The 15,331-nt window shown below is 46.7% G+C and overlaps 1 protein-coding gene across 1 annotated transcript in view; it reads right to left on the reverse strand.

The window, feature by feature from the left end:
• Window positions 1–9,270, reverse strand: part of LOC138368545 (zonadhesin-like) — a 39,274-nt gene extending 30,004 nt beyond the window's left edge. Inside the window, exon 1 of the mRNA XM_069331069.1 lies at window positions 9,259–9,270. Coding sequence (XP_069187170.1) covers window positions 9,259–9,270 — 12 coding nt within the window. The remainder of the gene's footprint in view (window positions 1–9,258) is intronic.
• Window positions 9,271–15,331: the final 6,061 nt, after the last annotated feature.

Here is a 15,331-nt window from a genome sequence, read left to right on the forward strand (position 1 = left end):
TAACTTCAATTAAGTTGTGATCTGAGTAACAGGTATTTGTAATCATTATGTTCCTGATCAATTCATCATTATTAGTGAAAATGAGGTCCAGCGTGTTCTCCTTCCTAGTTGGTTCTACTATTTGCTGGTTTAAGGCAAACCTGCCGCACATCCGTAGCAGGTCATTTGCATGTGCCTGTTCATTTAGGCTACTTCCTGGTATTCTTTCTGATATTACTGTATTAGTTAGGTGCTTCCATTTCAGGTGTTGTAGGTTGAAGTCCCCAAGCAGGATGATGTTCGGGGCTGGATTTGTGAGGTTTTCCAAGCAGTGTTCTATTTTCTTTAGTTGGTCTTTAAACTGCTGAGGGTTTGCCTCCGGTGACTTATATACAAGGACAATAACTACTTTTAGAATCTCTATTTTGATTATCAGCACTTCCACCATATCATTTGAGGTGTTTAGCAGCTCAGTACAGATGAGTGTGTCTTTGATGTAGAGGCTGACCCCACCCTGAAGCCGGTGTTTCCTATCACATCTGAAAAGATTGTACTCTGAGATCCATATTTCACCATCATGGTAGTCCTTTGTGTGGGTTTCTGTTAGGGCTGCAAACACTGCATTTGCCTCATGAAGGAGACCGTCTATAAAGTGAACTTTGTTGGATTTGCGTGTTTTTATACCCTGGATGTTGGCAAATATAAATGATGTTATCGTGTTAGTGGAAGTGCTGGAAGCCTTACTTGGTGTTAATATCTGAGGCTCTGGTAAGGAGGCCACTGTGTTTGCGTCCAGGGTTTGTTGTTTTGGAAGTGATTCGTCCAGTTTTGGTAGTAGGACGGGTGTTGTGTGGTGTAGTACCTGTGTACTTGTTGATAATTTGTATTCCAGTCTTGTGGGTATCTCCGTTCCCCTCTGTAATCCTGTAGTGGTTCCATCTGACTGTCCATCTCTCTTATATTTTCTACTCTGTTTCTGCCTTCCTCTAAAAAATTTCCAGTAGTGTCATATTGATCTTCCCGTCTATAACGCTGTGTACCTCTCACGTGGAATTCCGGACACTGAAGATTGTAGCCTTTTTTGTCCCTAATTGAAAATTGACATAATTTAGGGTGGAAGTATCTACACCCCGTTCCAAAACGGCATGTACCCCTCGCCAACATGTTCCTGCATTTTCGAGGATGCAGAAAATGGCATTTTGCTCCTAATTTTCCATATTTGCATATTCCTTTAGAGTAGAATTTGCAAATGTGTTCCGGTTTTGCGTTTATCAAGGTATTTATATCTGTGTCTGTCTTGTCTACCTCTTTATTGGAGCCTGTTATGATCTCAGCCTGCAGGAGAAACGAGTCTCCCTTCTTGAGAGTTATTCAGCAAGCCTGACCTAACTAGAAGGTCTAGCAAATATTGAGGTGATAACCCATGTGAAAAATGGTATGGTGGATTCAATAAACAATTTAAGATTATGGGCAATGAAGAAGAAAACAGATAAATGACTGGCTAGGAGATGTGGACATTTTGCTGGAGGCGTGAGGCTCGCTTCCGGAGGACCTTGACCTCACTTGAGTGCCAGACATCGCAGGGGGAAGCCGCGCTCCGTTTGAGCTCCCGTCAGAAGGGAACCCCTAGTGATATATCTCGAAGAGAAGAGAAGTGTGTAGACGTGCCAGCTGTGGAATCGAGCTGGGAACGTTGTGGTCTCAAGTCCTGGTCGAAGAAGAGAGTATCAAGCCGGCCAGAGACATTATTGTGGGCCGTGGGAGCGCCCTGACCAGACGCCGTCAGAGGGAAAGCGCCCTCGACCAGCCGATCTGGGGTAAGCACGATATACACGCCAGTTCATAGTGATCACTTGTAGTTGGTCGTGTGCCCAGCGACAGTAGCAATGTTTATTTATAAGTTAGACATGTTTTAATAAGGCAGAAAGCCTGAAATAGGAGAGTGGAGAGGGAGGAACACGGAGCGACGTCCGTCCCCTCTGAGCGCTGGCGGACGACTGAGGGAGCCTGGCTCCGGATGGAGGAAGACCCTCCCAGCGAGTGAGGACCGCCGCCAGGCGAGGTGGAGTATGGACCCGCCCAAAATGGGGGAGTCCACTCTCACTGTATGTAGAGAACAGATAGAGGTTTGAGGCAAACATATTGTGTGAATATTTTTTGTTTGTGTTGAAGGGGAACATTTTATTGGAGTGTCGATGGGTTGCAGGTTTGTTCTTTTGGGGAAGAAGTTGCTGAGAACTTCGAAGCCAGCAGATGAAGTAGCTGATGAGACTCCAAGGTAGTGGAGCAGAGGACCTCGAGCTGTGAGGAGAAGCAGCAGTGAAGAGGAGTGTCACGTGCTTCTGTAGAGGTGGAGAAGCACCATAGTTGCTCGGGAAAACTTCATGGTGTAGCAGCCAAGAGAGCTGTGGAGGACCCCTAGCAGAAGGGTGAAGCACCTTAGTTGCTCAAAGAAACTTCATGATAGCAGCCTGGAGGAGCTGCAGAGGATCCTGGTAGTGAAGCCCGGAAGAACCTAAGGATATTAGGGTTGTGAACTTCCAGAGGTGGAAGGGGAAGTTCTGGTGGATTACTTACAGGGAGTTGATAGTGTTTGGTTGTCAGTAGCGTGCAAGACGCAGTGAGAGGTGAGTGACTGTTTGCATTCTTATGTCAAGGAGTGATTTATTCTGAAGCTTAGAGTTGCAGTCGTAGGCTTGATTACCTACAGATGCATGTGTTCCAGGACTGACAGTGATTGATGGATCATTGTTGTGTATCAATGAACATTTATACTGATATATGTGATTGCATTCAAATGCTGATTTTCTATATATATATTATCTTGCTGATGGGGCAACAGTGTATGTAGGCTTGACCAACTTGAGGAGGTTAGTAGTATCAGGTGGTGAACCAGGAGATAGGATACCACTTGATAAGCTGATAATAGAGTTCTGATGGTATTGGAGTGCAACCTGATTGTGATATTATAGAGTATAGGATTCATTATTATTATATGTGTGTATGTATCGTGTATGTGCTTTGTCCAGTAAATGTGTCACAATTTGCTGGTGTTTGCCCTTGTCCTAGTGAGGCTTCCCAGGAGGTAGTAAAGAAGGAGAGAGAAAGAACCAAGAACCACTGCTGTGGACAGGGTAAGAGGTAATACTAATAAGTCAAAAGGGGATTGAGGAGATCATATCACCTAAGGAGAGAGTGGGGAGTCACAGCGGCTCGAGTGGGTGTGTGCACGTGACAACGAGGCTGAGTGTTGGAGCCGCATCCCCTAAACGTGTGACGTGGAGCCCCTCTCCAGGAGCCAGAAGCGCCTAGTGTGATCTCCTAGTGAAGTGTAAGCACTCTACCGAGTTGTGGGTTGGGTTGTCCGTAGAGAAGGATCAACGACGACAACACCAACCAACCCACAGTCTATGATAAATTGGGGGCCTGTGTCCGGGAGAGTGAACTGACATACCCACACCCTGTCCAAGAGTGGATTTGTACACCCTTGCTGAAATAGATAAACTGTGTGACCGCAGGTGTATACTCTCTCTCTTGGGAAGACTCACAGGACAAAGATGGATAAGGTGCAAGCGTTTGTGGAGTCAGGCAAGCCTGAGGACTTGGAAGGTTGCACGAGGGATCAATTGAAACAAATAGCAGAAAAATGTGGCCTTAGGTTGAAAGCATCTAAAGTAGCTGGGATGAAGGATGAGATCCTGAGGCAGTTAAGAGCCAAAAATGAAGCGGCAGAGCAAGGAGCCCAAAAAGGAGCTGAAAGTGGAAAGGAGGATGATGGGCAGGATGAAGTGAGATCCCAGGGATCGAGTAGGAGCAGCAAGAGTAGCCGCAGTAGCAGGAGTAGCCGAAATAGGAGCTTGGAGAGATTCCAGTTAGAGCTCCAGATGCAGCAACAACGAGAGGACAAGGAGAGACAGTTCCAGCTGGAAAAGATGAAATTAGAACTCCAGATGAAAAATGAAGCAGAGAAGGAAAAAGAAAAAACCAGACTGGAAATAGAAAAAGAGAAAGCAAGACTAGAGGTGGAGAAAGAAAAAGAGAAAACCAGAGTAAGAGAACTGGAGTTGGAACAGGAGAAAGAAAAAGAGAAAACCAGAGTAAGGGAACTGGAGTTGGAACAGGAGAAAGAAAAAGAGAAAACCAGAGTAAGGGAACTGGAGTTAGAACAGGAGAAAGAAAAAGCCCAGGTCGAAAAAGAAAAAGAGAGAACAAAACAAATGCAGATAGAAGCGAACAGAACCTTGGCTGAGCAAAGGATTGAACATGGGTTGCCAGAGAGCACCACCCAGGTATCACACCCAACAGATGTTAGGGTTAGGGAGAAGGACATTCCCTTGTTTGTGCCCGAAGAGGCAGAGAGCTTCTTCGAGCATTTTGAGAAAGTAGCCAGTATCAAGGAGTGGCCACAGGAGGAATGGGCCCAGCTGGTCCAGTTAAGATTGACCGGTGCAGCCAGGGAGGCATACACCCAATTGTCACTGGAAGAGTGCCAGGATTATGCCACAGTAAAGAGCAGCATATTGCGCTCGTTTCAGTTAACCCCAGAAGCTTATAGGAAGCGCTTCAGAGAGATGATCAAAGTTGGAGCGTGTACGTTTGCTGAGACAGCAAGAGATCTGGAAAGACGATTCCAGAAGTGGATTGAGGCTGCTGGAGTTGGATCTTACGCTGACCTGAAGCAACTGATGGTCATGGAGAAGTTCTTGGAGATGATGCATCCCGAAACAAAGTTCAAGATCCAAGAAGCAGGGATAATGGAGGTGAAAGATGCCGCAGATAGGGCGGATATGATTACTGAAGCATACAAGAGCTTGAGGGAGAACAGAGTGAGAAGCGAGGTGAGACGCAGCAATGGCAGATCCAGTGGAGTCTGGGGAGGAAGAAATTATGAAAGACCCAGAAGAGTCTGGGGTGAGAAAAATTTTGATAAATGGGCAGATAAAAGTAAGTACCCTAAAACTCAGAAGAGTAGGTCGCGCACTTCGTCTGAAAGTGAGGATGGAGGAGCTAAACGAGAAACTGATCGGTATCCGGGAGATCAAGAGTCCAGTAAAGCTCCACAGAGTACGAGTAGTACGTCTGGCCCGAGGAAGTCCAATACGAGTGGGCAGAGTCAGAGCTACTCTGGTACATATAGAAGAGACTTTACCCAGATGAGATGTTACAATTGTAACGGATTGGGTCACGTGATGCGAGATTGTCGGCAGGGCAAGAGAGTTGTGACCCTGGCCATGTGTGACCCCCGAGGTAAATATACTAATGTGTTCCGAGACAAACCACAGAGAGCGAACTTAGTGAACGAGAGGTATAGGCCGTTCATGAGCAAAGGTTGGATCAGTGTAGGAGGCCAACCTGAGGTAGAAGTTGGTATCTTAAGAGATACCGGAGCTAATCAGAGCTTGATTGCGAGAAGCCTGATTGGGAATGATCGACGGTTAGCTGGCAGTGGGAAGATGAAAGTATATGGGTTATTGTCGGAGAGTGACATGCCCATTTGTACTGTCCAGCTAAGGTCGGAATATGTGTCGGCGGAGGTGATGTTGGGAGTGTGCCCCGACATACCTATTCCAGGAGTCCAAGTGATCCTGGGGAATGACTTGTGTGGGACAAAGGTGTTGCCAGGAGTCATAGCGGAGAATGTGCCAGAGGAGTGCCCAGAAGGCCACGGCACGGGTGGGACACCTGAGAGTGTGAACCTGACTGACATCCGAGGAGATGCGTCAGGAGACCACCAAGCCATTGAAAACCCCGTCTCGGTAGTGAGGAAGGCAGAGGTGGCCGATAAGGAAGACGCTGGAGAAGATGATACAGTGTCGATTCAACCGGTGGAAGAGATCGATGTAGATATAGCAAAGCTATTTGATGAAGGTCCAGCCCAGGAAAATGAAGTCTCGGTGAGGTCAAAAGTGAAGATGGCCCAGCCGAGGAAGACTCATGTGAAGAGAGCGGACCTGAGTAGAGCCCAGACTGCTGAAATTAAGAGTCGGAAGGTGAATGCAACTGTGCTGAGTAGGAATGAGGAAGGATGTGGACATACAGAGGACGAGAGTAGAGCGTCAAGTGGTCCACGAGCACAGAGGCATAGGGATAGTGGAGTTAAGTTGTTTGAGATGTCAAGAGTTGACATGTTTCACAGACAACGTGGAGGAGAGATAGTGAAGAAGAGTAATAACCGAGAAAATGAAAGGAGAAGAGACAGTATGTGTGGAGAGATGCTTACGAGCACTTTGGGAGAGGCAAAGCGACATGTATGGTCGAGTGCTGTTGGATGTAGTATAGTGCCCGAAGAAACTTTTAGGGAACGAAGAAGAGTTGAAGGAGAAGAAATGGAGTTGTATAGAGGTGAAAAGTGTGGGAAGAGGAAGATGATACAAGCATGGAGGAGTAGAAGAAAGCCGAGGACTCGATGGAAGTCAGACAGGATGAGATCTTGGATAAATGCGGAGACGCAAGGGAGGATCGTCGGTGAAGACGAGGAAGTGAAGTATGATGACAGGAGGCGGAAGTATAACGGCAGTAGATGGAAGTGTGAAGACGACAGAGGAGGTACAGACAGCAGATGTCTAACTCTGGACGTGAAGAGAGGAAGACGAGGAAACGGAGGGTGGAAACAATAAGTAGAGTGGACCGATGGAGTGCAGGCGTCCAAGGAGGACAGCCTAGCCAAGAGGTGCCAGAGAAGTCAAATCGTTTGTGAGAAGATCATATTTCTGGCGAGTTGTGAGCCAGATGTTGCAAGGTGCAACGAATTAATTGTAGACTCCTAAGAGAGTATATGGAGTGAAGAACGAGACAGTGTGGTGGCGGATGTATTATCCCGAGCTTTGCCACTGGAATAACTCTCAAAAATAAGGGGAGGGGAGTGTTATGATCTCAGCCTGCAGGAGAAACGAGTCTCCCTTCTTGAGAGTTATTCAGCAAGCCTGACCTAACTAGAAGGTCTAGCAAATATTGAGGTGATAACCCATGTGAAAAATGGTATGGTGGATTCAATAAACAATTTAAGATTATGGGCAATGAAGAAGAAAACAGATAAATGACTGGCTAGGAGATGTGGACATTTTGCTGGAGGCGTGAGGCTCGCTTCCGGAGGACCTTGACCTCACTTGAGTGCCAGACATCGCAGGGGGAAGCCGCGCTCCGTTTGAGCTCCCGTCAGAAGGGAACCCCTAGTGATATATCTCGAAGAGAAGAGAAGTGTGTAGACGTGCCAGCTGTGGAATCGAGCTGGGAACGTTGTGGTCTCAAGTCCTGGTCGAAGAAGAGAGTATCAAGCCGGCCAGAGACATTATTGTGGGCCGTGGGAGCGCCCTGACCAGACGCCGTCAGAGGGAAAGCGCCCTCGACCAGCCGATCTGGGGTAAGCACGATATACGCCAGTTCATAGTGATCACTTGTAGTTGGTCGTGTGCCCAGCGACAGTAGCAATGTTTATTTATAAGTTAGACATGTTTTAATAAGGCAGAAAGCCTGAAATAGGAGAGTGGAGAGGGAGGAACACGGAGCGACGTCCGTCCCCTCTGAGCGCTGGCGGACGACTGAGGGAGCCTGGCTCCGGATGGAGGAAGACCCTCCCAGCGAGTGAGGACCGCCGCCAGGCGAGGTGGAGTATGGACCCGCCCAAAATGGGGGAGTCCACTCTCACTGTATGTAGAGAACAGATAGAGGTTTGAGGCAAACATATTGTGTGAATATTTTTTGTTTGTGTTAAAGGGGAACATTTTATTGGAGTGTCGATGGGTTGCAGGTTTGTTCTTTTGGGGAAGAAGTTGCTGAGAACTTCGAAGCCAGCAGATGAAGTAGCTGATGAGACTCCAAGGTAGTGGAGCAGAGGACCTCGAGCTGTGAGGAGAAGCAGCAGTGAAGAGGAGTGTCACGTGCTTCTGTAGAGGTGGAGAAGCACCATAGTTGCTCGGGAAAACTTCATGGTGTAGCAGCCAAGAGAGCTGTGGAGGACCCTAGCAGAAGGGTGAAGCACCTTAGTTGCTCAAAGAAACTTCATGATAGCAGCCTGGAGGAGCTGCAGAGGATCCTGGTAGTGAAGCCCGGAAGAACCTAAGGATATTAGGGTTGTGAACTTCCAGAGGTGGAAGGGGAAGTTCTGGTGGATTACTTACAGGGAGTTGATAGTGTTTGGTTGTCAGTAGCGTGCAAGACGCAGTGAGAGGTGAGTGACTGTTTGCATTCTTATGTCAAGGAGTGATTTATTCTGAAGCTTAGAGTTGCAGTCGTAGGCTTGATTACCTACAGATGCATGTGTTCCAGGACTGACAGTGATTGATGGATCATTGTTGTGTATCAATGAACATTTATACTGATATATGTGATTGCATTCAAATGCTGATTTTCTATATATATATTATCTTGCTGATGGGGCAACAGTGTATGTAGGCTTGACCAACTTGAGGAGGTTAGTAGTATCAGGTGGTGAACCAGGAGATAGGATACCACTTGATAAGCTGATAATAGAGTTCTGATGGTATTGGAGTGCAACCTGATTGTGATATTATAGAGTATAGGATTCATTATTATTATATGTGTGTATGTATCGTGTATGTGCTTTGTCCAGTAAATGTGTCACAATTTGCTGGTGTTTGCCCTTGTCCTAGTGAGGCTTCCCAGGAGGTAGTAAAGAAGGAGAGAGAAAGAACCAAGAACCACTGCTGTGGACAGGGTAAGAGGTAATACTAATAAGTCAAAAGGGGATTGAGGAGATCATATCACCTAAGGAGAGAGTGGGGAGTCACAGCGGCTCGAGTGGGTGTGTGCACGTGACAACGAGGCTGAGTGTTGGAGCCGCATCCCCTAAACGTGTGACGTGGAGCCCCTCTCCAGGAGCCAGAAGCGCCTAGTGTGATCTCCTAGTGAAGTGTAAGCACTCTACCGAGTTGTGGGTTGGGTTGTCCGTAGAGAAGGATCAACGACGACAACACCAACCAACCCACAGTCTATGATAAGCCATCTCCGTTTTTCGTCCCAATTCCTTCATCTATGCACTCTATCTCACTGTTGCTCTCATTGTTTATATTATCTGGCTCTGTAATATTGCTGTTATTTTGTACCACAATAGTCTCCTCCTCCACACTACTGCTGCGGTTCTCTAAACTATCTGTTCCTGAGTTTTGGTCGTTATCCAATGTTGTCTTTTCGCAGTCCGCATATATCACTGGTAGCTTGTCTGTGAATGATAATCTCTGTGACTCGGGAATGTTTTTCATCAGTTTAGTTATGTTCTCTAACATTAATCTGTCATCTTTGCAAACCCAGTAAATTCCTTGCCTTTTTGCGCATCCTGAAGATAATTCTGTACAGCCCAGGTGAAATCTTATGTTACAGATGCAACACTTGACGCCTACATTACGTCTTCCCAGTTCTCCCGAACACTCGCCACACCTCTCCATTGTCTGATGTATTGTGTTGTATTTGTGGTTCACTGTGTGGATCACTTGTTGATGTCAGTCCTTTTAACTCTTTATAAAATGATATGTATATATTTAAATGTTTAATTTTTATAATATTATATGTATACCGTATATTTGTAATATTATGTATGTTATTTTGTTCAAACTTTATGTCAGGTACTTAGCGTAGGGTAGCGAGGCTGGTCCCCCGGTCGGTACAGGTGACCTCTTGTGGCCCAGGTTGATGTCACCAGTTTCCAGTTACCCGATTTATAACCACTGATGCCGCCTCTTGCCACTATTCTATATTTCTAGTATTCTATATTTATAATATTCTATGCACGATTTTCCTTCACTTCCAACTTATATGTTGTTGTGATACCCGTTCCACATCACTGTTCCACGAATCACCGTTCACTATTTTTTTCCTAATACACGCATGTACCCAAAGCCTCGTTCACTGGCTCACACGTGGTCTCCAGTTTATTCTCTATTTAACACAAAGTTCTATTGTTAATGACTGTTTTCAATTTTCCAGCGGGTCACTATGCACTTTGTTATGTCTGTAATCAGTAATCCATGGCAGTAGTCCTAAGAAATCCCGGTTAATGTCACGATTTTAACGGAGCGAGCACGATAGTGTATAGTGTAGCGTAACACAGAATTACACAGAAAACACATTAAAATACAACTAACAATCCCAAGCAACACAAAGCTATTTAATACAAACAAAATACAAAATAATCGTAATATAACAAAACCATAATAACTAACACTGCCAATATCATTGAATGCAATATTGCACAATACCTGAAAAATTCAGTTATCGTGCAATTAATTATATTTCAATTAAATGTAAAGTAATAATATTCCAATATATTGCAAGTATGATGCTCTTCATTGGACCATAATGCCATATTATGCAACAGCAGCTTGCAATATTATATTGCAATATATTGCAATATATATATATTTATTTGTAATTAATGTAATGGAATGGATAAATATAGTGACATTGGTGTATCTGGCTATCTATGGGGTCATCTGGGGTTATCTATGAGGGTTGTTTGTTTTTTTGGGGGGGTCCAATGGACCCCACTGCAGTTCCATGAATTATTTTTAATCTTCTGAAGGGGTTTGGGGGGTCTGGGGCCCTGAAAGAAGGGGGAGACGTCAATATCTGCAGAACTCACACTCACACAAGACACAAGGACATCTCTCCTAAATTATCATCTTCTTGAGGTTATCTTGAGGTTACTTTGATATTATCTTGAGGTTACGTTGAGGTTATCTAGAGTTTATCTTCAGGGTTATCTTGAGGATATCTTGATGGTATCTTGAGGTTATCTTGAGGGTATCTTGAAGTTACCTTGAGGGTATCTTAAGGTTATCTTGAGGATATCTTGAGGTTATCTCGAGTTTATCTTGAGGTTATCTCGAGTTTTCTTGAGGTTATCTGGAGTTTATCTTGAGGTTATCTCGAGGTTATCTTGAGGTTACCTTGAGGTTATCTTGAGGGTATCTTGATGTTATCTTGAGAGTATCATGAGGTTATCTTGAGGGTTATCTCAAGGTTATCTTGACGTTATCTTGAGGTTATTTTAAGGTTATCGTAAGGTTATCTTGAGGTCATCTTCAAGTTATCCTGTGATTATCATAAGGTTATCTTGAGGTCATCTTGAGGTTATCATTAGGTTATCATGAGGGGTATCTTGAGGAGTATCTTGAGGGGTATCTTCAGGTCATCTTGAGGTTTTCTTGAGGTTATCTTGAGTTATCTTGGGAATATCTCGAGGTTACCTTGAGGTTATCTTGAGGTTATCTTGAGGTTACCTTAAGGTTATCTTGAGGTTATCTTGAGGGTTATCTCGAGGTTATTTACATGGTTATTTCGAGGTTATCTTGAGGTCATCTTGAGGTTATCATGAGTTATCTTGAGGTTAATTTGAAGTATTCTACAGGTTATATTGAGTTATCTTGAGGTTATATTGAGGTATCTTGAGGTTATCTCGAGGTTATTTTGAGGGTATCTTGAGGCTGTCTTGATGTTATCTTGAGGTTATCTCGAGGTTATCTTGAGGTTACCTTGAGGTCATCTTGAGGTTATCTTGAGGTTATCTTCAGGGAATCTTGAGGTTATCATGAGGTTATCTTGAGTTATCTTATGGTTATCTTGAAGTTATCTTGAGGTTCTGGGGACCACTAAAGTCCACTGAGGTCAACTGGGGTCCTCTAAAGTCCACTGGGGTCCTCTAAAGTGCACTGGGGTCCTCTAAAGTCCACGGGGTCCTTAAATGTTCACTGGGGTTCTCTAAAGTCCACTAGAGTCCACTGGGGTGCTCTAAAAATCACTGGGGTTCACTGGGGTCCTCTAAAGTCCACAGGGGTCCAGTGGGGTTCACAAACGTCTACTGGGGTCCTCTAATGTCCACTGGGGTCCTTAAAAGCCCAGTGAGGGGCCTCAAAAGCCCACTGGGGTCCACTGGGGTCCTCTAAAGTCCATTGGGGGTCCTCTAAAGTATATGGAGGTCAATTGGGGTCTACTAAAGTCCACTGGGGTCCACTAAAGTCCACTGGAGTCCACTAAAGTCCACTGGAGACCTATAAAGTCCACTGGGGCCCTCTAAAGTCCATTGGGGTCCACTAACGTCTACTGGGTTCACTAACGTCTACTGGTGTCCACTAAAGTCCACTGGGGTCCTCTAAAGCCCACTGGGGTCATCTAAAATCCACTGGGGTCCTCAAAAGCCCAGTCAGGGGCCTCAAAAGCCCACTGGAATCCACTGAGGATTTTGGGGGGTACATTGTCCATTGGGGGGGTCCTCTCAAGTATATGGAGGTCCACTGGGGACCACTAAAGTTCACTGGAGTCCACTAAAGTCTATTGGGGTCCATTAAAATCCACTGGGGTCCACTAAAGTCCACTGCGGTCCACTACAGTCCACTGGGGTCCACTAAAGTCCACAGGGGTCCTCTAAAGTCCACTGGGGTCATCTAAAGTCCACTGGGGTCCACTAAAGTTCACTGGGGTCCACTAAAGTTCACTGGAGTCCACTGGGGTCCTATAAAGTCCACTGGGGTCCACTAAAGTACGCTGGGGTCCACTGGGGTTGACTGGGGTCCTCTAAAGTCCACTGGGGTCCTCTGAAGTCCACTGGGGTCCACTAAAGTCCACTCGGGTCCACTGGGATCCACTGGGGTCCACTGAAGTCCATTAGGGTCCACTGGGGTTCACTGGGGGTTCACTAAAGTCTACTAGAGTCCAGTAATGACCACTGGCGACCTCTAAAGTCCACTGGGATCATCTAAAGTCTACTGGGGTCCACTAAAATCCACTGGGGTTCACTAAAGTTTACTGCGGTCCACTAAAGTCCACTGGGGTCCACTAAAGTCCACATGGGTCCTCTAAAGTCCACTGGGGTCATCTAAAGTCCACTGGGGTCCACTAAAGTCCACTGGGGTACACTAAAGTCCACTGGGGTCCACTAAAGTACACTGGGGTCCACTAGGGCTGACTGGGGTCCTCTAAAGTCCACTGGGGTCCTTTGAAGTCCACTGGGGTCTACTAAAGTCCACTCGGGTTCAGTGGGGTCCACTGGGGTCCACTGAAGTCCATTAGGGTCCACTGGGGTTCACTGGGGGTTCACTAAAGTCTACTAGAGTCCAGTAAAGACCACTGGCGACCTCTAAAGTCCACTGGGGTCATCTAAAGTCTACTGGGATCCACTAAAGTCCACTAGGGTCAACTAAAGTCCACTGCGGTCCATTGGGGTCTTCTAAAGTTCACTTGGGTCCACTAAAGTCCACTGGGGTCCACTGTCGTCCTCTAAAGTCTACTGGGTTCCATTAAAGTCCACTGGGGTCCTCTAAAGTCCACTGGGGTCCACGAGGGTCCACTAACGTCTACTGGGGTCCACTAACGTCTACTGGGGTCCTCAAAAGCCCACTGGGGTCCTCTAAAGTCTAATGGGGGTCCTCTAAAGTATATGGAGGTCCAATGTGGTCCACTAAAGTCCACTGGGTTCCACTAAAGTCCACTGGGTTCTTCTAAAGTAAAATGGGGTTCACTGGGGTCCACTGGTGTCCACTAAAGTCCACTGGGGTCCACTAAAGTCCACTGGGGTCCACTAAAGTCTACTGGGGTCCACTAAAGTCTACTGGGGTCTACTAAAGTCCACTGTGGTCCACTAAAGTACACTGGGGTCAACTGGGGTTGACTGGGGCCCTCTAAAGTCCACTCGGGGCCAGTGGGGTCCACTGGGGTCCACTGAAGTTCATTAGGGTCCACTGGGGTTCACTGGGGGTTCCTAAAGTCCACTAGAGTCCAGTAAAGACAACTGGCGACCTATAAAGTCCACTGGGGTCATCTAAAGTCTACTGGGGTCCACTAAAGTCCACTAGGGTCAACTAAAGTCCACTGCGGTCCACTGGGGTCTTCTAAAGTTCACTTGGGTCCACTAAAGTCCACTGGGGTCCACTGTCGTCCTCTAAAGTCTATTGGGGTCCATTAAAATTCACTGGGGTAATCTAAAGTCCACTGGGGTCCACGAGGGTCCACTAACGTCTACTGGGGTCCACTAACGTCTACTGGGGTCCTCAAAAGCCCACTGGGGTCCTCAAAAGCCCACTGGGGTCCACTGGGGTCCTCTAAAGTCTAATGGGGGTCCTCTAAAGTATATGGAGGTCCACTGTGGTCCACTAAAGTCCACTGGGTTCCACTAAAGTCGAATGGGGTTCACTGGGGGTCCTCTGGTGTCCACTAAAGTCCACTGGGGTCCAGTAAAGTCCACTGGGTTCCTCTAAAGTCCAATGGGGTTCACTGGGGTCCACTGATGTCCACTAAAGTCCACTGGGGTCCACTAAAGTCTACTGGGGTCCACTAAAGTCTACTGGGGTCCACTAAAGTCCACTGGGGTCCACTAAAGTCCACTAGGGTCCACTAAAGTCCATTGGAGTGCACTGGGGTCCACTAAAGTCTACTGGGGTCCACTAAAGTCCACTGGGGTCCACTAAAGTCCACTAGGGTCCACTAAAGTCCATTGGAGTGCACTGGGGTCCACTAAAGTCTACTGGGGTCCACTGGGGTCCTCTAAACTCCATTGGGGTCCTCTAAAGTCCACTGGGGTCTACTGGGGTCCACTAAAGACAACTGGGGTCCTCAAAATTCCACTAGGGTCCACTTGAGTCCTCAAAAGTCCAATGGGTATCCTCTAAAGTTCACAGGGGTCCACTGGGGTCCACTAAAATCCACTGGGGACCTTTAAAGTCCACTGTGGTCCTCTAAAGTCCACTGGGGTTCACTAGGGTTCATTAAAATCAACTGGGGTCCAATAAAACCTACTAGGGTCAACTAAAGTCCATTGAGGTCCACTAAAGTCCACTGGGGTCCACTAAGGTCCACTGGGGTCTTCTAAAGTTAACTGGGGTCATCTAAAGTCTACTGGGGGTCCAGTAAAGTCCACTAGGGTCACGTAAAGTCCACTGGGGTCCACTGAGATCCTCTAAAGTTCACTGGGGTCCACTGAGGTCCTCTAAAGTTCACTGGGGTCCACTAAAGTCCACAGGAGTCCACTGAGGTCCTCTAAAGCCCACTGGGGTCCTATAAAGTCCACTGGGGTCCACTAAAGACCACATGGGTCCACTGGGGTCCTCTGACGTCCACTGGGGTCCTCTAAAGTCCACTGGGGTCCCCTAAAAGTTCGCTGGGGTCCAATGGGGTTTACTGGGGGTCCAAAAAAGTCCACTGGAGTTCAGTAAAGTCCACTGGCGAACTCTAATGTCCACTGGGGTCCACTAAAGTCCACTGGGGTCCTCTGCGGTCCACTAAAGTCCACTGGGGTCCACTGGGGTTCTCTGGGGTCCACTAAAGTCCTCTTGGGTTCACCGGAGGTCCACTTAAATCTACTGGGGTCCAATAAAATCCACTGGGGTCAACTAAAGTCTACTGTGGT

The sequence above is a fragment of the Procambarus clarkii genome, chromosome 25 (assembly GCF_040958095.1).
Source record: "Procambarus clarkii isolate CNS0578487 chromosome 25, FALCON_Pclarkii_2.0, whole genome shotgun sequence".
NCBI classification, from domain to species: domain Eukaryota; kingdom Metazoa; phylum Arthropoda; class Malacostraca; order Decapoda; family Cambaridae; genus Procambarus; species Procambarus clarkii.